This window comes from Nymphalis io, chromosome 18 (assembly GCF_905147045.1).
Source record: "Nymphalis io chromosome 18, ilAglIoxx1.1, whole genome shotgun sequence".
NCBI lineage: Eukaryota > Metazoa > Arthropoda > Insecta > Lepidoptera > Nymphalidae > Nymphalis > Nymphalis io.
The window spans coordinates 9,031,021-9,058,518 of record NC_065905.1 but is presented as its reverse complement, the minus strand read 5'-3'; the positions used below and the strand labels follow the sequence as shown (position 1 = coordinate 9,058,518).

General features: G+C 33.8%; 1 protein-coding gene across 1 annotated transcript in view; it reads left to right on the top strand.

Annotated features, from left to right (window-relative positions):
- Positions 1–895: 895 nt before the first annotated feature.
- LOC126775690 (fatty acid synthase-like) overlaps positions 896–27,498 on the top strand; it is a 38,507-nt gene continuing 11,904 nt past the window's right edge. The window contains exons 1-23 of the mRNA XM_050497753.1: positions 896–1,048; positions 1,395–1,587; positions 5,314–5,434; positions 6,262–6,465; positions 6,887–7,003; positions 7,299–7,462; positions 8,069–8,211; positions 9,053–9,256; positions 10,283–10,472; positions 10,716–10,875; positions 11,106–11,275; positions 12,740–12,813; positions 14,375–14,559; positions 15,890–16,009; positions 20,504–20,613; positions 21,925–22,115; positions 22,452–22,621; positions 23,364–23,627; positions 23,754–23,874; positions 24,250–24,507; positions 25,576–26,019; positions 26,839–27,009; positions 27,251–27,381. Of these exons, the coding sequence (XP_050353710.1) occupies positions 896–1,048; positions 1,395–1,587; positions 5,314–5,434; positions 6,262–6,465; positions 6,887–7,003; positions 7,299–7,462; positions 8,069–8,211; positions 9,053–9,256; positions 10,283–10,472; positions 10,716–10,875; positions 11,106–11,275; positions 12,740–12,813; positions 14,375–14,559; positions 15,890–16,009; positions 20,504–20,613; positions 21,925–22,115; positions 22,452–22,621; positions 23,364–23,627; positions 23,754–23,874; positions 24,250–24,507; positions 25,576–26,019; positions 26,839–27,009; positions 27,251–27,381 (4,058 nt within the window). The remainder of the gene's footprint in view (positions 1,049–1,394; positions 1,588–5,313; positions 5,435–6,261; positions 6,466–6,886; positions 7,004–7,298; positions 7,463–8,068; positions 8,212–9,052; positions 9,257–10,282; positions 10,473–10,715; positions 10,876–11,105; positions 11,276–12,739; positions 12,814–14,374; positions 14,560–15,889; positions 16,010–20,503; positions 20,614–21,924; positions 22,116–22,451; positions 22,622–23,363; positions 23,628–23,753; positions 23,875–24,249; positions 24,508–25,575; positions 26,020–26,838; positions 27,010–27,250; positions 27,382–27,498) is intronic.

Here is a 27,498-nt window from a genome sequence, read left to right as displayed (position 1 = left end):
TGTACACTTTGTGTATTCAAATCTTTTCTACAAAAGGAGAATTCAATGTGGGCTTAACCGACCAACCCCAAGACGCAAAAGGTATTTAAAATGAAAATAATAATAATAAAAAATAAACATATGTTGTACATATACATATCTACATACCAATATTATTGATATTTATAGAATAAATAAATATTATAATATGTGCTAATATATATATTGCTATAACTAGCTGGTATCCGCGACATCGTTCGCGTGACGTGTTCTTTTACTCTTTTTTTATCAACCGCACGTTTTTAATTTTTTTTTCAATGTAGAGATTCACGGCTTCTACTTCTTTATTTTATGTTTAGATAACAACTGCCTCGTTGGTGTAGTGGCTAGTTATAAGAGCATAGATCCCGAGGTCCTGTTTAAATACCCCAGGTTGGGTGGAAAAAAAAATATTGGGTTTTTCTGATGACAAATTCTATATCTCTATCTATATTATAGACAAAACATACCAATAATGCAACGGTGAATCCGTTAATTTCTTCTGCTTTCAAGCAGAAAAGACAGTCTTCTTTTTCAAGACTTCTTATAATATATTTTTTCTATCAAAACGCACTTTTATTAATATTTACGCCACTTTAGCATTAATTTGCAAGTGTAAGTGAGTATATTATCACCGTGGTCATTGTTCTATATAAGTAATCTTTTTTTTCTATCAGAAACAAAGTAAACGCGATATATAAAGGTGTGTGTTAAATTTTTTTTGAGACTGTTTTTAAATTATAAACTCGAATATAGAATTTCTGGATACATTGCGAACAAATTAATCACTGCATCATTTAGTTGTTGTATTGAACTTAGCTGTTTTTGAAAATATTAAAAATGTAGGTATATGCTTAATAATTAAATATTTACATAGATGAAGCCTACAATTGTCGCAAAAGATAGGCTGACGTTAGGTCATCGCCTATCACATCCAGGGCCTGGTGAAGAAGTTCTGATTACCGGCATCTCTGGCAGATTTCCTGATTCGGACTCCGTTGTACACTTGCAAGAAAATCTGTTTAACAAGGTAGTATCTATTTTGTTTATTAACTCAAAATCTTCATAACTCATATATCATAGTTCAAGTAAATAAAACAATAATCATAATTTGAATACTAGTTCAAATAAATAAAACAAAAAATATGTCTTATCTATTAATAAATATACTTGATGTACGAGATAAATTATAAACACTAATTAAGAACATGAAAGTTTAGTGTTACTAGCCTGGGTTTGAACCAACAATCATTGGTTAAGAGTAACGTGTTCCATCTATGAGATGGAAGATAGACCTCTTGGTTCATACATTAGTAATAAGGTGACTTTTTTGGTGATATTTTTAGCTCTGTCTAAATAATTCTAATTGTTTTCAGGTGGACCTCGTATCAGAGGACGGTCGTCGTTGGAAGCTGTCCCATCCTGAGATTCCGCAACGTACTGGAAAAATCAACGATGTTAACAAATTCGACGCCTCCTTCTTCGGCGTTCACTTCAATCAGGCGCACACCATGGATCCAATGTGTAGAATACTTTTGGAGAAAACATATGAAGCTATCTTTGACGCTGGTAACCATAATTCGGTTTTTCCCTAAGTCTTTACACCGTAATGATGGTTATCCGATCAATCGAATTTAAGTGTTGGTTGACTTCGTTTTAACTTTATTTGTTTAGGCGTTGCGGACTCCAAGAGAGAACTAATTGTAATCTATACAATCCTCTTAAAATTTGTGCGGCTATTGGACGTATATATATTATAAAATCAATTGCATTGGGCCAAAAGAATACTTTTAATTTTTTTCGATTAGGAAAATGAAATGCTAATGAATATTATGCGGTTGTGTGTGTGTATTTGTTACGATTTCTAATTTTAATTACTCATGAAATTATTCATACACGTTGTCAGCGGTATATAATGACAAAGGATATCTGACAAAGCCGTGACTGCAAGTAAAAAACCGTTTGTGCTCGTTCAGTTTACGCAACGCATCCTAACTTTAAAAAAATACATTTTGCTATTTTTGGTATCTTTTTTAAGTATGTATTCCTAATTTAAAAAAATTGTTATAAAGTAATGCCAAAAACGCCTTTTTATTACATTGACAATATTTTGTTATTTCGTATAGGTCTTTCTTTTAGGTATACGATCCTATATTTTCATATAGCGTTTACATTCATATTCTTTGTATGTATATTGTTATTCGTAATCACGAATGTATTTAATCATATCCTAGGCCTTAGTACCTTCTCCTCAAAAAGAGGAGAGGAGGCCTTTAGCATAGCAGTGGGACATTCACAGGCTGTTACGGATACGGATAGGATAGTTTCTAGTGGTTAGAACGCGTGAATCTTAACCGATGGTCGTGGGTTCGAACCCGGGCAAGCACCAATCAATTTTCATGTGCTTAATTTGTGTTTATAATTCATCTCGTGCTTGACGGTTAAGGAAAACATCGTGAGGAAACTTGCATGTGTCTAATTTCATTGAAATTTTACCACTAAATATGTACTTGATAAGTCTTAACGTTTTTATTACGTTTAAATAATAATAATAATAGGGTGTATAAAAAAATGACCGTTTTTTAACCAAATATTTGTATTATTATTTCTTTGATATAAAATAAAATTAATACTTGAAGTTTAGTCCATCATTATCAACCGTCATTAGCCATCTGCTAGCCAATTGCTCGATCCCACACTGATACCATTCCTTGGATCCTTGATCCTTCCTATCAAAGAACTCTTGGACCGCAATTTCAACTTATGCAAAATTATCAAATATTTTCCCTTGAAGAAAATGGTGTATGGATCGAAAGAAGTAGTTATCTGATGGTGCGAGGTCTGGACTATATGGTAGATGAGGCAGGAGTTCGAACCCATGAAGTTCTTCAAACTGTTCTTTGGCTCGACGGCAAGTGTGAGGACGAGCATTATCTTGTTGGAATAAAACTCCTTTTCGGATGGTTAAAGCAGGATAACGCTCTGATAATTTGGCGTACAATTTATCCAGTTGTTCGCAGTAAAATTCAGAGTTCATAGAGCATCCATCAAGAACAAGTTTGTGATGGATAACACCTTCAAAATTCAAAAAAACGCAAAGTATGGGCTTTTATCAAATTGCCCCCTTGCAGTAACCGGAAAAGCAGTTTGATCGCGACCTAGCCATTGCTCACGGGTATTCGGATTTCACCAGTAAGCCCACTTTTCATCACAGGTAATAATCTTCCGGTAAAATCTCATATCAGCAAGATTTTTCAGTAAATTTTCACAAATTGCTAACCTCTTAGCTGATTGCAGAGGAATAAGTTAGTGACGGACCAGTCTACTGCTCTTTTTCACCTTCCTCATGGAACTTAGATGGCGACTTACAGTATTTTTTGACACACCACGCTCCCTGGCATGTTCGCGAGTACTTGTAAATGGATTTGACTTAACAGGCTTTCTGCAGAACCTCATCATTATCCATTAATGTTGCCTGGAGTCCTTCTTCCTTTCCAACGTCGTATCTCCACTGCTAAATTTTTCAAATTAACACCGCGCAGTGCACTGATCAAGGCCACCTTCCCCTTCATATTTAATAATTTCACGAGTTGCTTGAGCGGCTGTAAATTTTTTTTTCCAGTAATGCCTTAAAATTACGAGAATTTCGTAGAAATCCATCATGTTTCTTCTCTGAAACAAATAACTAAACCAGGCTTTTTTTTAAGTAGGATAGAAATAATCAAGTTTAGAGAATGCTCTAAAGGAATTATTAAGTATTGGTAAGTATAAAATAGGATTAAAATATTTACAGACTTTTAAATCTTAAATATGATAAAACGGTAATTTTTTTTTGATTTTTTTTGACCCTCCCATATAATGTTAACCTGAAACAGTTATCTTAGCTTAATTTTTTAATTTAAATATTAAAATCTGTATAATAAATATATATCTAATTATATATTATGATATATATAGGAAATCAATTTTACTTACATTTTAGTATTAAATATTTAACCAAAAAATAGATGAGAACCATTAAAAATTAGCTTTTCCTTAATTTTAGGCATTTTCCAGTATAATTCTATGGTTCAAATCTGACCCCAAGCACGGTAATATCAGTAATATTAAATACTTTATAATATAAATATATGAGGGTTAACGGTGTGATTGTAATAATTACTTTGATTAGCTACGAACCGATGTAATAATATAGCCTCCTGTTCCCTCCTAATAGGATCAATTTATTTGATCCGTGAATTCGGAGGTCTTAGATTAAATTCGCGGTGGTCATTGGAGACGACTGTTTTCGGAGTAACTTTATCCGTTTTGTTCACTCTGCTTATTAGCTTATTGAATGAGGTGAGGTTTCATAGGATTGTAAAGTAATTAATTCGTTTCATGGATTACATGTAATTAACATAATACAGAAATAATTTTATGAATCAATTTTCGAAGCCAATTAATTGATTAATAACCAGATAGCGTTATTACAAACAACACTCATTACGTAAAAAAATTCGGTTTGATGCACGGAAGCAATGAAAAAAATATTTGTAAATTTCTAAAATGTTTATAAAAAAGAAAACGACACTATATATCTGACTGTATGTCTGTCTTTCAGTAATCACTTTTATGTATGGGAAACGGAACAACAATAGTTTAATTTAACGAGATCAGTATTATTACTTAAAATAAATGCCTTTTACACATTGTAATTATAAATAATGATTTAAAAAAAAACAAAGAGATATTAAAAGAAAGCCGAGATGGCCCAGCGGTAAGAACGCGTGAATCTTAACCGATGAACGTGGGTTCAAACCCGGGCAAGCACCACTGAATTTTCATGGACTTAATTTGTTATTATAATTCATCTCGTGCTTGACGGTGAAGGAAAACATCGTGAGGAAACCTGCATGTGTCGAATTTCACTGAAATTCTGCCACATGTGTATTCCATCAACCCGCAGTGGAGCAGCGTGGTGGAATAAGCTCCAAACCTTCTCCTCAAAAGGGAGAAGAGGTCTTAGCCCAGCAGTGGGACATTCACAGGCTGTTACTGTTACTATTAAAATAAACAATTGAAAAATTACGCGAGGTGTGTTGGAAGTTGCGGGCATAAAAAACTTGACAATGTTTTTATCTCATTAATTAAATAGCACGGTATACAATCCTTATTTTACCCGAACGAAACTTGGAAGGGCAACGTCATTTATGCGCTTACAAATTATATTATTCTCCTGTCATCTTATTGAACACAACTAAATAAAGAAAACTTCATTTAAACTTTAGTCATTTAAAATTATATTTGTTTTAGGTTTAAATCCTAATGAGCTGCGAAACACCAAGACTGGTGTGTTCATGGGTACTTGCTTCTCAGAATCAGAGAAGACATGGCTGTATGATAAATCAGAGATCAACCAGTTTGGAATTTCTGGGTTCGTATAAATGTGAACACATTGTGTCAAGCTTTTGGATAATAACTGCATGTAGCTGCCAAATATGGTGTCGTATGTCGTTAGTGAGTTGAAAGTCCGAGCGCTGTTGGTTCGAATTGCAAACATGCCTTTAAGTAAATAAATTTTATTTTAGTCAGATTTATTATTAAATTTATTAATTAAGCAAACTAATAGTTAAAATTAACAAAATAATATAATAATAATAATAATCCTTATTAACATTGAGGACTTAAGTAAGTATATATAAATACAGTACAGTAACAGCCTGTTAATGTCCCACTGCTGGGCTAAGGCCTCCTCTCCATTTTGAGGAGAAGGTTTGGTGCTTATTCCACCACGCTGCTCCAATGCGGGTTGGTAGAATACACATGTGGCAGAATTTCAATGAAATTAGACACATGCAGGTTTCCTCACGATGCTTACCTTCACCGTCCAGCACGAGATGAATTATAAATACAAATTAAGCACATGAATATTCAGTGGTGCTTGCCCGGGTTTGAACCCACGATCATCGGTTAAGATTCACGCGTTCTTACCACTAGGCCATCTTGGGGGTCCCCTCGGTAAGTCGTAAATACGTGTAATGACGTAGGTACGTCATGAGATGAATTCGACTTTGACCAAATCATATAGTATAAATAGCTACTGTAAAAATCATGACCAATTGAAATTGTGGCAAGAATGCTATTAACATTTTTCTGTTCTCTTAATTCTTTGGACAAAAAATGAACCAGCCTTCTGTCATCGGTGAAGGCAATGAGGTATTACATATTTTGGAAATATTAAAGATTAAATGTAATTTTCAGCTGCTCCAAGGGCATGTTAGCAAACCGTATATCCTCTTGGCTTGGAGTTACTGGGCCTTCCTACACCATTGACTCGGGTTGTTCCGGTACTCTGTACGCCTTAGACCAGGCATTCAAAGCTATACATGAGGGTATTTGTGATACAGCTATTGTCGGAGGATCAAACTTGTGCCTTCATCCTTACGTGTCACTACACTTCTTTAGGTAAATGGTATATTTTGAATTATTTTGCTAATTATTGTTTTATTTTTATCTTGTCATTAAAAAACTTCTTTAGATTTTTTTAACTAGTTTTTATATATTTCGAAAAATCAATGTCAGGCTCACTTAAATACGCACCTTATAAGTAGATACATTTGGACCAAAACCGCAACTTTACTTAAAATATTATAGTTAAGCTGACTAATTGGTCAAATCCCGGATCTGGACAATAAAATGTTATTTTATAGCTCGAAGCGTACCGCCACTTCAATGCTCTATTATGGGTATAAAATTAAAATAAAATCTCTATTTTGGCGGTATTATGCACTTAAAGATACTCTGCGCTGGTTAGTCCTCATTGACAATGGTCATCTTGGCTGAAGCTATTCTGTTGGACTTATTTAATACCAAATATTACGTTTAGATTGGGTGCATTATCAGCTGATGGGAGATGTAAGACTTTTGACAACAATGCAAATGGTTACGTTCGTTCTGAAGCAATTGTTGTTTGCATACTACAGAAAGCCAAGAACTCAAGAAGGTAATAAAATAATACTATTTGTAACTTTGTATGATTTTATTTTGTAAAATTTACGCTGTTTTTCTAATTTGTAATCAACTTTGTTCTTAAATACCGATTGGAATCTAAAACATTAGTACTATCCCAAAAATTATCCTTTATGGTCAAGTTAATGTCTAAGGGCAAAGTTCTCATACAATACCATGTACTTCTGCTAATTATACTAGAATATTAACGTAAGAAGTAGTACTGGAAGAAAAAATAGACATGCAATTTTATAAATACCACGATTACTTGATCAGACATATTTTCTTAGGGTTTATGCTCAAGTGCTCTATACTAAGACTAACTGTGATGGGTACAAAGAACAAGGTATTACCCATCCATCTTGTGACGCTCAGAAATTACTGCTCAGAGAATTTTATGACGAATGTTCCATTTCACCCAGTGACGTAGAGTTTATAGACGCACACGGAACAGGTATGTGGATTATCATAGCATATATAGTAACAGTAATTGTCCCACAACTGGTTAAAGGCCCTCTCTGCAATAAAAATAAGTTGCTGCACTAGGCAACCACTTCAATTCGATAAGAGAAAATACTTTGAGCAAAACCTGTATGACGGATGAAATTCTGTAACATGTGTATTCATTAAGCCAAATTTTTATCTCGATGGAAAAACGCTATTACGCATTTTCCTTATATGTACATTTGAGTAACTTGGCGGAGTAAGCTTCAAGTTTGAGATTTGAGAGTAGGTCTCGGCTCGTCTTTGAAAATTTTCTAACTGTTACTTATACTATTTTTAAAGTGTAATAACTACATTTCAAATAATTAACCATCGATTATAACATGATGTACATATTCGTTTGAAGAATATTACAAATCGTTGCGCAAGTGTAACTTCGATATGGACTATATAGTGTCCGCTTTCCGAAGGAATTGTGATACATAGTATCCCAATGGAAATTGTATAACGTGATATATTTTAATATTAATGGAACACATCCTCTCATCGCAATATGCATAGCAGTTCTAGCAGTTATAAATTAAAATCGATCGTGATCATCATTCGTTCTCAACAGGTACAAAAGCTGGAGATCCAGTAGAACTTACGGCTCTTGGTGAAGTCTTCTGTAACGGGCGATCTGAACCTCTTATGATTGGTTCTATTAAGAGTAATTTGGGACACAGTGAACCAACTGCAGGTCTTTGTTCTATCGCGAAGGTGAGAAAAAATATTGATGATATGAATTTTTAACCATATTTTTAATTGAATCTATACAAACAAATAGTATTACTTTCAAAATTATTAATATATTTTGTGTCTTTAACCTCAATAATCGTTTCAAAATCAAAGCTTGATAGTTTTGTTGTTGTATATGTATACATACGTCCTAGCTGTCTATATCTAACAAAAATATTATGATTATTGGTGATTTATCATGTATTGATAAGTAAAATGCAGTACAAGTACTTACTAGTGATAGAGCATTGTAAATTTACTCTCAGCACAAAAGAATCACTGAATTCGCAGGCACATTTATCGCTTATTCGTTACTAAATCATATGTTTCTCTTTCATTTACCAACTATGTACCTGATGTAAAATATATATTATTCTTAGCTAACGTTCAATAGGGCTATTCGGTAAGAACAAACTCCAAACTTACCGCAGAAAATGGTCGTGGAATGTCAGATAGTGATATGCGACGTTGACCATAATAATTATAATGTATAATAATACATTACATTACAAGAATATACGTATCAAAAGAAATATATCATTATAAGTTGGCTGTCAACATTTCACGGGTGACTAATGAAGTCAGCTCTTACAGAATCGCACTGTAGATCGTTGTGAATAAAATTTTGAAAAAAATGAATTAAGAAAAAAATAACATGTTTGTTCTTACTAATGAAAATTGAATGGAGAAGTTCGGAAGTTAATTATAGAAACCTTTTAATAAAATTCCTAATACATTTAACATTTTCTTTTTAAATTAAGTGAAACCTCTTATCATCTGTATAATCTTGTACGGAATAATCTAATGCTAAAATATTGTTCAGCTCTGCATCGCCTATACGACAGGATATATTGCTCCAAATCTAAATTACAAAGTACCGAGGGAGGGGATCTCGTTCCTCGCAGAGGGAAAACTTAAGGTTGTGACGGAAAAGCAGCCCTGGAAAAGAGGAATTTTCGGTATTAACAGCTTCGGCTTTGGAGGTGCCAACGCACATATCTTGTTCAAGAATGCCGCAAGATTAAAAGTTAGTTTGCTTGCGACTTTATTAACTTAACTTCTTAAAGGTATAACTAACTTAAATGTATAAATCAAGTCTTTTTAAGTACTCACATTTCTCTCTTTTCAACAAAGATTTATGCATTAGGTATTGAAACAGTCAAAATGATAAGAATCAAATGCAATTTTTCTACACTTTTGTTATTGTTCTTTAAGAAGAAATATATATAATTGTTTTTTTTTTATTACTATTAATTATAATATATTACTTAGTAATTATACAATATAACAATTTTATTTCAAACTGTTCCATTGCTAATAAGAATTGAGTATAAATATGATTTCACTTCAAAATTTGAAATCGTGTAGTATACAAAAAAAGAAATGTTTTTTTTTAAAGAATATTCTTTTAAATACACTTCAACCCAGTGCACGGCTTTAGTTATGATTAATAGTGAGTAATTATGAACTCAACACAATATATGTGGAAAGTATTGTAATGTCCTAAATCTAAAAAAAATAATATTTTTTTAGTTTATTAAATTAATTTAATTTTGTGTTATATTGTTGTGCATGTATCATTAATTAAGTCCAAAATTAGGGACAATTTAAACCTTAATACATATTAAATACCCATTTTTATACTTATTATTGTAACGAAAGTTAAAGTTGTAATTTAAGCTGAATCCAAGCTCCTCGTGTACTCTAATTTTCATTTGATGTTTCTTTCAAACAACGAATATTTAAATATCTGTAACAAGTCTTTTCGTATTTTTTTTAACAAAACGCAAAGATCTCCCGCGACCTTAGATCTGCAACTGATGTTCGAAAATTGATAATTTTGTATTATATATTATATTGTATTGAATATATTTGTATTGTATTGTATTATATTTGTATAATATAGATTGATCAGTCACTACTCTTTACATGCTATAATTTGATTAACAATTGCCTTCCGAATCATGTGTTAAATGGGCTGCAGAAAGAACTTCCACTACTATCTTATTAACTAATTCTTAAGAATTAAAACATATCGACCTTTCCAAACTAGGTAAACAATGGAATGCCATCAGATGATTTACCTCGTTTGGTGTGCGTATCGGGTCGCACTGAATCTGCTGTGGCTAAGATTCTAGATGACCTTGAGTTGAAGACTGTTGACGTTGAACTTGTTGGACTTTTACACGCGATACATGATGAGGATATCAGTGGCCATGGTGTTAGAGGATACACTTTATTGGGTTAGAATTATATGTACTTTAGAGAATTTACAAATTTCATTAATAAAATAACGGTTGTAAATGTATTTTTTTTTAATTCCTAAAAGTACGGCCACTTGATTGATGTGTAATATATTTTGGTCTAATTGATTAATATCTAGTTTATTTATTTCTCGATTCAAAAAACTAAATATTACTAATATATGTCAGAACTGATAAAAATAATTTTATTTCTTAGTAAAATTTGAACTTTTTCATAATCAGAGTCGTCACCAACAAAAAGCGTGCCATTAGCTCGGAACATCCAATACTTCTCCGGTGTTCGTCGTCCAATGTGCTTCGTATACTCGGGTATGGGTTCTCAGTGGGCAGGAATGGCTACACAACTCATGAGAATCCCTGTATTCGCTGCTGCTGTTGAAAAGTAAGGCATTTTTTTTGCAAAAATTATACATTTAAAGAAAAATCTTAAGCTTTTATATTTTAGATATTCAAACCAAATTAGATTAGATTGAAAATACAGCTGATATTATACTTTACGAGTTTGATCAGAATATAAACAAATAAGCTATTTGAAAATGGTACTACTCATTTGATTCTAACTTAATAATTATGCTCATCATATTTTTTAATAAATATCCTAATAATCTCCAGATGCAACAACACTCTGAAGCCTAAAGGTATAAATTTGACGAAGCTCATAACGGATCAAGATCCTAAGATATTTGACAACGTCGTCAACTGCTTCATCGGTATCGCCGCTGTTCAGATCGGTCTCACGGATGTCTTGAAGGCTGTTGGAATTAAACCCGACTGCATTATTGGTAAGAATTACTAGGATTTCGTGAGAAGACTCTTATAGACATTGCCCTACGCTCCCTTCAAAATAAAACAATGATTGATAAATTGGTCCAAAGGTGCTTGTACTTACTTAAGAATCACATTTTTGAAGTGAAAACTTCTTTAGGCGCGTTGCGCTGGTTTATCGTAGCCGATAGACTCGCGTCACCGACATGCTAATTTTAATATAATGAAATCGTTGAAAGTATATATAATTTAAGTATTTGAAATTTACGTAAATACTAACAGTATATATAAATAGACAGTGTATTTTAACTATTATTTATTTAAATTAAGCTGTATTAATATCTTGTATCGAGTTAGCAACATACTGTGTATTTTAATGAATAAAAAGCCATATAATAAAGAGGGATAGAATTATTACTTGCGAGTGCCAATAGAAGTGGAAATTGGATAAACATATTTAACAGTTTCAAGTTTTCACTTCTATCGGCAGTCCTTATAACTGCCTGTTTTTTTTAAAGTAATTTTGACTTTATATAATGATAATCATATAATGATCCCTACATACTTTTGGAAATATTTTAAAGACAGAAAATGCAATTCTAAGTCGATTCCCAATCAAATGATATTAAATGATAGAAAAGCTACAGGAGGACAGGAAATATGTAATCTTTTTTCCTATAATTTTCAGTCGATCTATGATACCACACATAAGTTACCACCTTTCAACCCAAAATATTTAACTAGTATTAAATGTACTAATAACACATACGCCAAATGTTCTGTAACAGACCATGAGGTTAAAACACAGCTTCTATCCTTAAATTGCAATAAAGGGGCGGGACCCGATCTAATACCACCTATATTTATTAAAAATTGTGCTAAAGTTTTAGTTAACCCTCTTACAACTATATATAATAAATCACTTCAATCGGGAATATTCCCAGCTAAATGGAAAGTTGCTTATATAACACCAATTCATAAGTCTGGAGACATTAATAATATAACTAATTACAGACCAATATCCATACTATCTACTTTTGGGAAAGTTTTTGAGTCACTAATTCAAAAAAAGATGTATTCTCATTTAAAACCTTACTTTGATTCATACCAGCATGGCTTTTGTCCACATAAATCCACAACATCTAATCTAGTTAGTTACATATCTGATATTTCTGAAGCTGTGGATAAGAATAATGAGGTACATGCTATATATCTGGATTTTAAAAAAGCGTTCGACTTAGTCCACCACGACATTCTTTTAACCAAATTGGAATGTATGGGTATTCATGGTTCCTTGTTACGTTGGTGTGAGTCATACTTAAAGAATCGATCCCAATTAGTTGCCATGAAAGGTTTTAAATCTCTCGAATGTAATATACCCTCTGGTGTACCGCAAGGGTCACACCTAGGACCTTTGTTTTTCCTTGTTTTCATTAATGATGTTGGAAAAGTACTTAAATCCAAATATCAAATATACGCAGATGATTTAAAAATATACAGGGAAATTAAATCACCAGAGGATATAGAAATCCTGCAAAGTGACATCGACAACCTTGTTTGTTGGTGTCTTGCAAATCGTATGACTCTAAATAAGGATAAATGTGTTCATATTACATTTAGTAGAAAACGAAAACCACTAAAACACACTTACTACATCGACGGTACGCCCCTTACGGAGTCAACGAGTGTAAGGGATCTCGGGGTGATAATAGATAACACCTTAAGCTTTAGAGATCACATTGATTACATCATATCAAAAGCCTCGCAAGTATCTGGTCTGGTGTTAAGATTAATGAAAATCTTTAAAGATCCAAGCTTGACAATATTAGTTTTCAATAGTATAATAAGGAGTATCCTAGAATATTGTTCAGTTGCTTGGAGTCCTGGGTATGAGGTGCACTCTGATAGAATAGAACGTGTACAAAAACGTTTTCTATATTACTTAGCGTACACAGATCTAAATGCTAAGAATTTTAACTCTTACGATGCACGCCTAATTAATTATAAAGTGCAAACTCTTAAATATAGAAGAGAAGCTGCTGACTTTCTTTTTTTATACAAATTATTGCACGGATATATTGATGCACCTGATCTACTTGCTAAAATTAGTTTCTACATTCCGCGTCAAGGTAGCCGTTTACAAAATCGTAAAATATTTAGCCTACCTGATGTCAAATCAAATCTTGGTCAACATTCGCCAATTTACCGTATTTGCTCGCTTGTGAATTGTAGTCGTCAACACCTAGATGTCTTTAGTGAATCTGTTGGTTCTCTTAAGAATAAACTTAAAACAAAATCACATTAGTTTATGTAATAATTAAATAATTAACTAGTTAGTAATTGCACAAGTACTGTTCTTGTTAAATATGTTTTTTTAAAGCATGCTAGGTTTACATCCAGAAGACTGCAACTTATTAACACTCTGTTTAGCGTAGATTTTATTTTGTATGCACTAGTTGTAAGTCAGTTTTGTAAACTTAAATAAAAAAAAAAAAAAAAAAAAAAAAAAAAAAAAAAAAAAACGCACAACAGTAAGTTAAATGTGTATCGTCATTTGTAATTAATCACCGCACATAAATATTTTTTCTTAACTTCAATTTAGGTAACGGTATGGGCGAATTAGGTTGTGCGTACGCAAATGGCTCTTCCACAGCGGAACAGATGATTCTCTCTGCTTACAGTGAAGGTCTGGTATTCAATGATGTGGATTTTGGAAATAAGGAAGTAAGTTTATACACCGTTCGATTTCGATATATATTATGTATCAATTTCAGTTATCCGATTGTTGATGCATTTTTAATTTAAGAACTAAAAACTAACGCAAACGTGTTTGTTGAACAGCTGGCAAGAGACCATTGTTTTCTTAAAATGATCAAATACACAGATCAGATACAGTCTTAGGCTCATATTATATGCCATAGTATATTATTATTATGTACTGTGATATAGTAGTTAATAAATCTTAAAAACAAATCGATATTAAGAAATTCTGACAACTTGGTAACAAATCAAGCCAACACATTAGAACAATCATTCTCCTTACCAGTGTGCAAGTCAGTCATACTTATTTATAATCTTGAATTATTTTTGGATATTATGCTTATTTTATTAATCAGAGTCCAGTACTATTTGAGGAGACGGCTCGAAAAATTCCTGAAAATGCGATCACTATAGAAGTTGCTCCACATGGCCTACTTCAGGGCATTATACGTCAAACTGTCAAGAACGACGTCATCAACATTACTTTAACCGAGAAGAAACACCAAGACAATGTGCAGGTTTTCTTAACGGCTCTGGGCAAGTGAGTAATTATTTCTTTATACGTGTTTGAAATTGGCGGCCTAAAGATTTAAGCCCTTTGGAAACCTCCCTTCCCTTTGGTGTCTAGTGGATATTTAAGGGGGGGCCTTAAATATCCACTAAACACAAGAGATAAAGCTCATTTCATTATTTAGACTCGATAAGAAAATATAATTTTCATTTCAGTTCTATATAAAATTTCCTATAGCTAAAATATCAGTACGAATTCTAGGTGAATTCGTAATATTCCGTAAATTTATTAAAGATTGTTACAATAATATTTAAATTTCAATGTATATTTGTGTTTTTTTTTTAAACCTGCATATTTTTTTTATGTATTGCAATGCGTATATTTGTCTCATCCTTCAATATATTTTCTCTTATATTGTTATATATTAGTCGAGCAAATTAAATTGTAATCGGCGCAAGAACACTAAGCATGCAGTGTTTGCTTTAAAATGGGTGCATAAAATGTTTCTAGTTTTTCACGCATGATTTTTTAAGATATAGCTTATGTAACATTAACAGACTTTTAATAAATAAATGAATCACAACACAGTTCACAGTTTTCTGAGAACTGGTAACTGCTTCTGAATCAAATCAATCTGAACAATCGCACACCGAAATTTAAAAATATAAAATTTAAAAACATCCGATGAGTAATGTGTCACCTTCCTTACTTGTCATTACTTTTTATACGCGCTATGTTTATTCATTATTTATGTTTTCTTTTTACTAGAACCTACTTCACGTCACACCTACTGGTGGTAGGGCTTTGTGCAAGCTCGTCTGGGTAGGTACCACCTACTCATCAGATATTCTACCGCAAAACAGCAATACTTGATATTGTTGTGTTCCGGTTTGAAGGGTGAGTGAGCCAGTGTAATTACAGGCACAAGGGACATAAAATCTTAGTTCCCAAGGTTGGTGGCGCATTGGCTATAAGCGATGGTTGACATTTCTTACAATGCCAATGTCTAAGGGCGTTTGGTGACCACTTTCCATCAGGTGGCCCATATGCTCGTCCACCTTCCTAATCTATAAAAAAAAAAAAAAACTACTCGTACTTGCTTGCACTGTGCCGATATTATTATTATATTATTAGATTATTGTAACATTCATTGTTTAACTGTGTACGCCTATTCGATTTAAACAATTTTTTATTCTTATTGTTCTGTAATTTTCTCTGTAAGTGATTTGAATGTAAATCTTTTGAGAAAATAAATGTCTAACCGTAATTAAATTATTAAATAGATAATGTCAATTGTTTATTTTTTTTGGTTCGAGTAAACTGTTCTTAATCGGAGATGATATGAGTATAATATTTGCAGGTTGTACGAGGTCGGTTTGAACCTGCAACTAGCTAATATCTACCCGACCATAGAGTTCCCAGTCTCGCAAGGAACCCCGATGCTTTCTCACCTCGTCGAGTGGGAACACAGTGAGAACTGGTGAGTTTGGCTGACATATACATTTGTTTATAGTTTTAAAATAATTCTTAACTTCTTTATAAATTAATCTGTAACTGTTAACTGAAACTTAAAATGAATATAACCGTTAAATTAAATACCATAGTATTATCAATGTTTTGTACGTATAATTTATTATTTATTCCAAAATAAAAAGGCAATTTTAAGCATTTCCTGCCACCAATTCTAGCAAGTATTAGTTATGTAATGTATTATAAATATAACTATTTATTAAGGAAATAAGAAAGGATACACATTTAAGAGTACATACGCGGATTTATGTTTTAAAATATGTGTGCTCCTTCAATTAAAGTAGACTACAGAAAGCACACAAATAATGACTAACCGTGACAGCCTGTGAATGTCCCACTGCTGGGCTAAAGGCCTCCTCTCCTCCTCTCCTCTTTAATGACTAAATAGAAAAAAAAAAGAAATGTTACATAGTGGTACTCAATAAATAAACACGGGAACTATAAAAAAGGTAAAAAATGTTTAAACAAAGACTACGTTGTGACAATGTGATTTAAGTACATATTACAAAACAAAATATAAAATGTATTTATAGGCGTATTGGCGTATAGGTGTATCAGGTGGACGATTTGAGCGGATGTCCTCACCATCAGACATTATGTGTGGGCGATATGAGTGCACGGGTAATTCTAACGATTTACTAAACACTTTTAACACAATTATAATAACGAGTCGTAAGAAAGTTTATAAACGTGTTGTCTGTACGGCAGCTGGCACTGAAGTGTCGTGTCGCCAACTCGCACCGACCCATCTAGACTCCGTCGAAGCGTTATGTAACACTGACAACGTTTGCGGCTCATTGTTAAAACAACTCCCGTATTGTTGACATCACCGACATATTTAAATAGAAATAAAAATTAAAATAACGAAAATAATAATAATAAAACTTAAAAAAAACTTTAAAAAATAAATAAACATTTTATTTGACCCGTGTGAAGCAGGGACGGGTAACTAGTATATTACAAGGCAACGTGACGTGTTTGAGCGTAGACTTCTAATCAAGTTGCTTTAATTGATCCCGCTATCTCAACTGCATCGATCAATCTCCTTCGAATCTTCTCCATCCTACGTTTCATTAACGAAATTATCTGTGCTCTGTTAGAATAATTCCGTCATTAGGTAAATAATAAAATTGATATTTTTTTCTTAATGTTAACAATGAAAGTAGTAAAAAAAAACCATCACTTATTCAGCCTTAATTGGCCTTAGTGTTGAGCATCTGCGGTATGCTGGCGTGCACCTTCCAAGAGTCCTAGGCTGGTTCTACAATATTTGTGCTAGCCATAGTTTCCTGCCGGACTCGATGACTGGGACAGTAGTCGTGCCTATTATCAAAATTAGGACAGGGGATGCGGCAGACAGAACCAACTACAGACCTATATCTCTTGCTACCATTACAGCTAAGGTTCTTGGCAGTTTGCTTGATACGCAGCTTAGTAAAGCAGTCAATATACATGATGCGCAGTTCGGCTTTGGGTCAGAACTATCAACTGAGAGTGCAATACTGTGTCTTAAGCAAACTGTAAGATACTACACAGATAGAAATACACATGTGTTTGCGTGTTTTTTGGATCTGTCCAAGGCATTTGACCTCGTTTCCTATGAAGTTTTGTGGCAGAAACTTGAAACAGAAAGTAGCTTAAGACCCGAGTTGATATCGTTGTTAAAGTACTGGTATGGTGTTCAGAGTAACGAGGTAAGGTGGGGTGAAGCGTTTAGTGATCCTTACAAGCTGAAATGTGGAGTGAGACAGGGGGGGCTGACGTCACCCAGGCTATTCAATCTATACATAAACAAGCTGATAGACAGGCTCAGCAGAGCAGGTGTCGGTTGCTCAATAGATGGCGTTTCAATGAACAACTTTAGTTACGCGGATGACATGGTACTGCTGAGTCCATCAGTCAGTGGTCTTCGAAAATAATTAAAGATCTGCGAGGAATATGCTAAAGAGAACGGCCTCAGATATAATGCTAAAAAAAGCGAAATTTTAATCTTTCGAGGAAAAAACAAACCCATCAATTTTACACCGAATGTACACCTATGTGGGGCTCTGAAACAAGTATCTGAGTTTCAAATACCTTGGACATATTGTGAATGAACGCTTGGATGATGATAGCGATATCGAACGCGAACGCAGAGCTTTGTCGGTTAGAGGCAATATGTTAGCACGTAGATTTGCGCGATGTACGGCACAGGTAAAACTAATTTTATTTAAAGCCTTTTGCCAGTCCTTCTACACGTGCGGTCTGTGGGAGAACTACTCCCGACGAGCATACAATGCTCTGCGTGTTCAGTACAACAATGTGCTGAGAATTTTATTGAAGAAGCCTCGATACTGCAGCGCGTCGGCAATGTTTGCGGAAGCTCGTGTAGATAACTACTATGCGATCATACGCAAGCGGACTGCGTCCACTATGAGCAGATTACTAAACAGCTCCAATAAACTCCTCAACACACTGGCTGCAAAGCTGGATAGTCCCCTCTGGAGGTGCTGGGATCGTGTCCACGTATTACTAACGTAGTTTTAAGAATTGTTGTAATTAATTGATTTGTTTTTATTTTTATATTTTTATTTATGGTTTTTTGTTTAAAATTAAATAACTGCTTGATTAAAAATTTTATATTAAATTATAATAATAAAATATTAAATATAATGTTAAAAAACTATTTAAATTAAATTAAATTTTAAAATTGTTATTGATAAATATTATTATCTAAAAAAAAAAATGTAATTATTTTTTATTATTGTATTGTATTTTAAAATTTGTAAAGTTAAAAAATATGTTTTACTAACACTATATGGGCTATTCCTGAAATAAAAAGTTTTATTATTATTATTATTAATTCAATCAATTCCGGAGTATATGAGACATGATATGACAATACAAAAACAAATATAAATCATCAGAGTATTATGATAATTTATTAGTTATATAATATTAGAAATCAAGATAGAAATAGGTTTTTAAAAAGAGATAAATCAAAATAACTATACAACAATAAAGTAAACGTAGACCGACACGTACAATTCACACACACAAATAGAACAAAGGAATCAAGACTGAACAAATGAAATATTATTTATGAGATATCCGCCACAACCGAGAGTCCAAGCAGAAGTGTCTAAATCCAGCCTAGCCGGCCGATGAGCTCGGCAGGGCCAGTCCCCACTATGATGATCATTACATGATCAAGTCGCGCCGCTAGGCCACTCCCCGTCGGAAGACATTCTTAACAATAACATATCCACCTCGTTGGTCTAATGGCTAGATATAAGCTGGCTAATATGACTGCAGTGGCTATAATGGCTAGATATGGCTGCAGACCCGGAGGTCCTGGTTTCAATTCCCAGGTCGAGCTAATAAAAATTTATTGGGTTTTTCTGTCAGAAAAATCTCAGTATAAGCCCGGAGTCTGGAAGTTGGAAGTGTCTACACTCCCGTGCCTCGGAAAGCATGTAAAGCCGTCGGTCCTACGCCTGAACTCTTTCCGGTCATGTCGGATTGCCGTTTCATCGGATTATGGGAGCTAGGGAACAGGGAGTGCACCTGTGTCTGTGCACACACTTGTGCACTATTATATCTCCTGCGTAGTTGGTTAATCTCTCTTGGCCCCCGCGGTCGAAATCGGTCTGGAGGACATTATTATTATGATAATTTAGTTTGTCATGCTGTAATTATATAATAATAATATCCTTGGTCATTATTCACACACAGCTGTCTGATCCCAAACTAAGCAGAGCTTGTAGTATGGAAACTAAACAACTGATATACTACATATACTATATATACTTTTCTTTTGTAAAAACATACTTATATAGATAATTACACCCAGACTCAGGACAAACAGACATGTTCATGCACACAAATGTCTGTTCTGGGTGGGAATCCAACCCACAATCTTCGGCAAGAAAGGCAAGTATCTACCAAGCACGCCAACCGGCCCGTCCAAATCATTTTACTTTAAAAAATACACAAATAAAACTTCTCATACACAGGATACTCAATAGCATTTCACTGGTAATAATTGTTATAACTTTTAATAAAAATACTAAAAAATACGTGATTATGTTATCAATTCACAAGGAGCAGTGTGGTTAAATAAACTTTAAGCTCACAAGAGTATTGAAGGTTACTTACTTGGGCTACTTTACTTTCTCGAGTTTGGGACTCAAAGCATGATTGCTATGTTCAGTGTGAAAAATTAACATATCTTATTATTACTAATTTTCGCCTGCGTTTTAGAGTGAGGGACCACATTACAACTACAACTTAAGGTTCAAGCTTGCTTCATACAAAATTTCATCAAAATCGGTTCAGTGATGTAGCCTTGAAAGAGTAACAGTCAGACAGAGTTACTTACGAATTTATAACCTTAGTATAGATCTTGGTTGTAAGCCTGAATTTTGTACGGGATCAAATTATTCAAAAATTCTCTCGTATTTAGGTACGTAACGACATACAGGGCACAAGAGAAGATGGATTGTTGTGAGAGGACAGTGAAAATGTCTATTAAAAATGAAAACTACGACTACATGGTCGGACACGTCGTTGATGGTAAGATTTAATTCTTCTATGATAATTCTTAAAGAATAAATATGGGCCAAAAGTTTAAATAATTCTAATAAAAACTTTTTTTTTTAATTTATATGAATTGTCAGACAGACAAATGAACCACCTCATAGTATGTGATCTCCACCACGCATAGACAATGTCACTATAAGATATATAACCCGAATAAATTAATTACTCAATACCCAAATCACATTGACAATACGCTACCTATCTAAGGAAATAAGTGTTCGCTGTCTTCAAACAGGAACACAACGGTTGGTATAAAATTGATATTTTTTTCTTAATGTTATCGATGAAAGGAGTAAAAAGAACCATCACATGACTGATAATTCTCAATTCAGTCAATTCCCTAGTATATGGAGTATGATAATGACAATACAAAAACAAATATAAATCATCAGAGTATTATGATAATTTATTAGTATTATTATATTATATCCTCCTCGTTGGTCTAATGGCTAGATATAAGGCTGCAGACCCGGAGGTCCTGGGTTCAATTCCCAGGTCGGGCCAATGAAAAGTAATTGGGTTTTTCTGTCAGAAAATTCTCAGTAGCAGCTCGGAGTTTGGAAGTTGGAAGTGTGTTCACTCTCGTGCCTCGGAAAGCACGTAAAGCCGTTGGTCCTGCGCTTGAACTCTTTCCGGTCGTGTCGGATTGCTGTCCCATCGGATTATAAGAGTTAGGGGATAGAGAGTGCACCTGTGTTTGTGCACACACTTGTGCACTATAATATCTCCTGCGTAGTTGGCTAATCTCTATTGAGATTGGCCGCCGTGGTCGAAATTGGTTCTGGAGGACATTATTATTTATAATTAGTGATTTGTATTCATCCAAACGTTTGAATAAAGCCCTGCCATAAAGTAAAATCTAGTTCCTAAGAGTTTATTGTAGAAGATAACAGGAGTCATATTAAATTAAGAAATATTTCGTTAATGTTAGTTTTACAACGTCGTTGTAAAAGTCGATATCATATATTTATTTCAGATTATTTGAAGCATCAATAACGCAATGGTTTACGGTGTAAAAGGTTTTTATGGTGTAAATGTCACAGGTTCGATTCTGACCCCTTGGGCTATTGCCGTTCCCACTACTAACCCAAACCATACGCTTAGTTGTAGAGGTTAATATTAGTGTTATGCCTTTTTTAGTTATTATTATGTTATAACTTTCTCGTATAACTTTATAATAAAAAAGACGGTACACTTCATTAAACTAATATTTTTATCTATTGAAACCTGTTAAACTGCGCTTGTTCTGACCAACAATCTGATAGCCTAAAATTTTCATCATAGATCGTAACTTGTACCCTGCAACGGGTTACATTGTGATGGTGTGGGAGACCCTCGGTATAATGATGGGAGAGCTGTTCACGGAAGTGTCCGTGGTGTTCGAAGACCTTCGATTCCAAAGAGCTACAAACATACCCAAAAATGGAAACTTAGAGTTCACTGTGATGATTCAGAGAGGAAGCGGGCATTTTGAGGTGATTATTTCTTCATTATATTATTTTGGTTTTTAATTCAAATGTATATTATTTACGCATTTATTCTGTAATTTTAAGTAGACAATTTTACGCGCGAGTCGAGTCGAGATTTTGAGATAGTAGAATCAACCGTACGTTTTTTGCTTAATGATGCCATACCAAGCACCCAGTACACGTCACTATATTAAAAATTTTATATTTAAAATTGAATGTGATAGATGCTGTCCAAGTAAACAAGCGCATACTGTCGAACGTGATACGTAACTCGACATTGTAAAACGCTTATCTGGATAAGTTATATTTATAAAGGAAGTAATCAAATGTAATACCGAACAGGTTATGGAAAGCGGAGCATCCATCGTGACTGGACGTATTTACGCAAAGAAGAACGTTGGGCACGATTACCGTGTGCTTCCAGCTGAGCTGGAGGCAACAGGACCCAATATTAAACAACTCCTAACAAAGGACTTCTACAAGGAGTTACGTCTGAGAGGTTACCAGTATAGGTAATGTGCACATAAAATTCAAACTATGAGTGTCTATATCACATTAGTTGTGTCACTATTAATAAGGAATATGGTTTTAATAGAAGGAAACAGGCATGAGGATCATTATGTCACGTCATATTTTTATGTTTAATTTTCATAGAATCAATCATGAAGATGGTAATGTAAAGAACGTTTTAAGCTTATAGAATTTTATAATTTAATACTTGGTGTTGTAGTGTTCCGGTTTGAAGGGTGAATGAGCCAGTGTAATTACAGGCACAATGGACATAACATCTTACTCCCCAAGGTCGGTGGTGTATTAGCGAAGTAAAGGACTGTAAATATTTCTTAAAGAGCAAATATCTATGGGGCATTGGTAACTGCTCATTTTTAAGTAAACAACCTAATAATAAAAAAGTTTTTGATACAGAAATATTATTAATTATACTAAAAACATACTAATTAAATTATTCACGGTTCGTGTTAAATCCTAAATTACTGTAACACATGCTTATAATATGAACTAAAAATCATTGATGATATTTTTCATGTATTTTACATTTAGTAAATCATTTCCAAGTATAACGGACTACGGCGTCACACAAATAGGGTTATTTGACAAATTAGTTTAAACTATAAATTTAATGAACTCTTTATCCTCATAAAATTAGCGTCTTATATAATATTTCTATTATGTTTGGGTGTGTATATGTATGTGAATTATATGCAATATATTCGATAAACCCATTTACGTTTACAGGGGGCTATTCCGTGGCGTAATCGGATGTAACGTGGAGTACACACGTGGTCGTTTAGCTTGGGTCAACAACTGGGTCACCTTCTTGGACTGCATGATGCAGATGAAGATCATCAGACAAGACACCCGAAGACTTTACGTGCCAACCAGGATTGAGAAACTGTGCATAGATTCTACTATGCACTATGACGCAACATCCAAAATGAAGACAGATTCTACGAAACAGTCATTTGGAATTAAGGTGTATCCGAATGCCGATGTTATCAGGTAACCTTATGAAAAGCCAGCTTATGTAAATATAATTCAATACATAATTTTTAATGGTACTGTATAAATTAAAAGAAAAACAGCATAAAAATCGGAGGACGTTTTCATATCTTTCTTTTTCGCTAGGGCTGGTGGAGTTGAAATTCGGGGCTTTCACGCGACACCTATTTCAAGAAGAATTCCTCTTGGCACACCAGTTTTAGAAAAACACATATTCATTCCTAATTTGGGGAAGTCTACGATGAGGGTAATTTTAAAATATAATATTGTTCAAAATACTGCCGTCAATTAGTTTGTCATAATCGTATCTTATTGTCTTTTTTATATAATTATGATGTCGACACTCATCGTAGGACACAATGTGAAATGTCAAAAAAGTGATACGCGGCATTGATTTATATTTTGTAACATTTGATACACTATCAATATAGCGTAGCATCGTAAGTCGGTGTACATAATGTTTTCAAGAGTGAGATACGAAGTAAGTTCTTAGAGAATAGCACTATTGTTCTAGTAATATAAAGTTTATTAATCACTAACCATAGTAAGAGACATATGATTTTATAAGGTCCAGCAATGTAGATTTTTTGAGATCATTGATATTTGATTAAAAAATTTACAGATAGAAGATATTCTTAGAAGCAACATTCAGCTCATTATTGAAAACATGCATACTTACAAAGTCAAAATTATTGAGATTGTTGACGATGAACATAAAACTAACGGATTTGAACTTATTCGGAATAAAGTAGCGGATATCGTATGCGACGTGCCATTTGTTCAAGCTGACATATCTGTTGTTTCTGAGAACAAATTGAGGGTGATTCGAGGAAATGATAATCTTATACTAATTGGCGCTAATTTGCTTCAGAGACCTGATGTAAGTAATATATATTTTTTATTTTTTTATTTCGAACAATTTATACATATTCACACACGGCTATCTGATCCCAAACTAAGCAGAGCTTGTAATATGGAAACCAGACAACTGATGTTTTTTTTTATAGAATAGGAAGGCAGACGAGCATATGGGCCACCTGATGGTAAGTGGTCACTAACGCCCATAGACATTGACATTGTAAGAAATGTTAACCATCGCTTACATCACCAATGCGCCACTAACCTTGGGAACTAAGATGTTGTGTCCCTTGTGCCTGTAATTATATTGGCTCACTCACCCTTCAAACCGGAACCCAACAATACCAAATATTGCTGTTTTGCGGTAGAATATCTGATGAGTGGGTGGTACCTACCCAGACGGGCTTGCACAAAGCTCTACCACCAGTAAATACTAATATTAAATATACTACTTATCTTTTGTAAATACATACTCATATAGATAATTCACTAAACACCCACTCAGGACAAACGGACATGTTCATGCACACAAATGTCTGTCCTGGATGGGAATCGAACCAACAACCTTCTGCGTGAAAGGCAAGTACGCCAACTGGCTTGTCAAATTATATTGACCTGAGTGTACAGTTTCCTATATATTTTTATTATTTATTTATATATTTTCGTTATTCTTTTAAGATTTTACGTATCCGATTTACCGTTGAATATACTCAACAAAAAATTCAGGAAATATTATAGTGCACAAATATTGACACACAAACAGATGTACTTTCATAATTTGATTTGACAGCGATCTGACGTGGTTGGGGGGAGTTCGGGCCTTTCTTTACGTACTAGCCGTAACAAGGGACTGTTAATAACGCCCACTTCTAAACTTGGGTGAATTTAATGACAGAAAAACCCAATAACTTTTATAATCCGATTCGTAGTAAGCTCGGAGGATTAAAGTTTACTAATCACCAAATAAAAACAATTAAATTACATTTCAATTTGGTTATTGAGGATATTCTAAAATATAGTTTGGTTTTGAAAATTAATTGTAACGAATAAAATTTAGTACTTTATTAAATTACTGATTTTTCATCTACAGATACTTGAAAATGCATCAAAAGCTGTCAATGACAAAGGATACATCATGAGTCGAGAAAGAAAACAAATAATTCCAAAAGATTTCTCAAATAAATTCGACATAATTACCGTACAACGTACTGGCTTCGAATATATGATCCTCTTTCGGAAACGAGTTAGCGCAAAAGCGGCTAAATTCATTAAAGTTATTTCATCTGATCAAAGATTCGCTTGGATTGATAGAGTTAAGGAAGAAATTAAAGACGCTCAAAAAGTCGTACTATATAGTCAAGATGAGCCAATAAATGGACTATTGGGTTTGATTAACTGTCTGAGAAAAGAACCTGGTGGAGGAATATTTCATGGTCTATTGATTGCCGATCCTTCGGCACCTCCATTCAATCCAGAATTAGCATTCTATAAACAGCAGTTGGACATGGATTTAGCAGTAAATGTTTATGAGAAAGTAAGTGTCATATAACATAGTATAAAATAAAAACTTTTTAAAATCACAAGTATTTATTAAAAACAATTAATTGGACGACAAAATTCCAAATTTCGATTTGTTAAAAATATTTTAGGATATATCAAATACGTATAAGGGGGCCAATATAATATATAAGCCATAAGTAATATCAACGATCTGTCCCTTTCCTTTTTGTTTTAACTTAATAATATCATTATTATATTACTAAAATAGTCAACGTCGAATTTAATAATTAAAATACATGAATATTAATCACAGATTGCAGGTTCAAATCCTGGCAAGCCCCTTTCATGTGCTTAATTTATGTTTATAATTCATATCGTCCTCGACGATGGAATAAAACATTTTGTGGAAATCTGCAAATGTGTGAGATGAAAATCTGCCTTAAGTGTATCCACTGACAGGAGCAGCGTAATAAAATATATGAATGACGAGCCAGTTGGCGTGGTTGGTAGATACTGGCCTTTCACGCCGAAAGTTGTGGGTTCGATGCCAACCCAGGACAGACATTTGTGTGCATGTACATGTCTATTTGTCCTGAGTCTGGGTGTAATTATATATATAAGTATGTATTTACAAAAGAAAAGTAGTACATGTAGTATATCAGTTCTCTGGTTTCCATAGTACAAGCTCTGTACAAGCTTAATTTGGGATCAGATGGCCGTGTGTGAAAAATGTCCCAGGATATTATTATTATTTTTTTTATGAATGAGTGTTACCCTGGAGCCAGGAGTGAGACACAATATGACGTCAAAAATGTTGTAGAACGTGGTAGTGTTATATTTTTTTCATCCTTAGAGTCAATGGGGCACGTATCGCCACATGCTTTTGGATAGCATGGATACAATGCAGGTCAACCACGCCTTTGTTAACACCGTCAATATTGGAGGCCTATCCTCAATCAGTTGGTTGGAGGGGCCCATAAGAGAGAATCTAGTTTTCAAGAATCCAGAAAATTATCTCGTTCATGTGAGTAGCACCGTAGTTACATCAACACCCCACAAACATCATACGTATTATTAATAATAATTAAATACTCATTAGATACCGCTAAATAGCGCCTTAGTTCTTAAATATATAACATCTTAGTTCCCAAGGTTGGTGGCGCATTGGCGATGTACGGTTAATATTTATTACAGCGCCAATTTTTATATGTACGTATGTACAGTATAAATAAAATAAAATGAAAATAAATCTAATGTCAATGCAGGTTTACTATGCAGCTCTAAATTTCCGTGACGTGGTAATGGCAATGGGACGCTTGACGGTCGACGCCGTCGCGAGAGGCAGAATCGAACAAGAGTGCGTGCAAGGGTTCGAGGTCGTCGGCAGAACGTGCAAGTAAGTCCTTAATTTCTTCCATATTTCCAAAAAATTTTTCAATTCACTTACTAAGTACAAATATCGGATCATGTTAATATCTTTATAAATAAATGAAATTCTGTATTTTGGTATAGA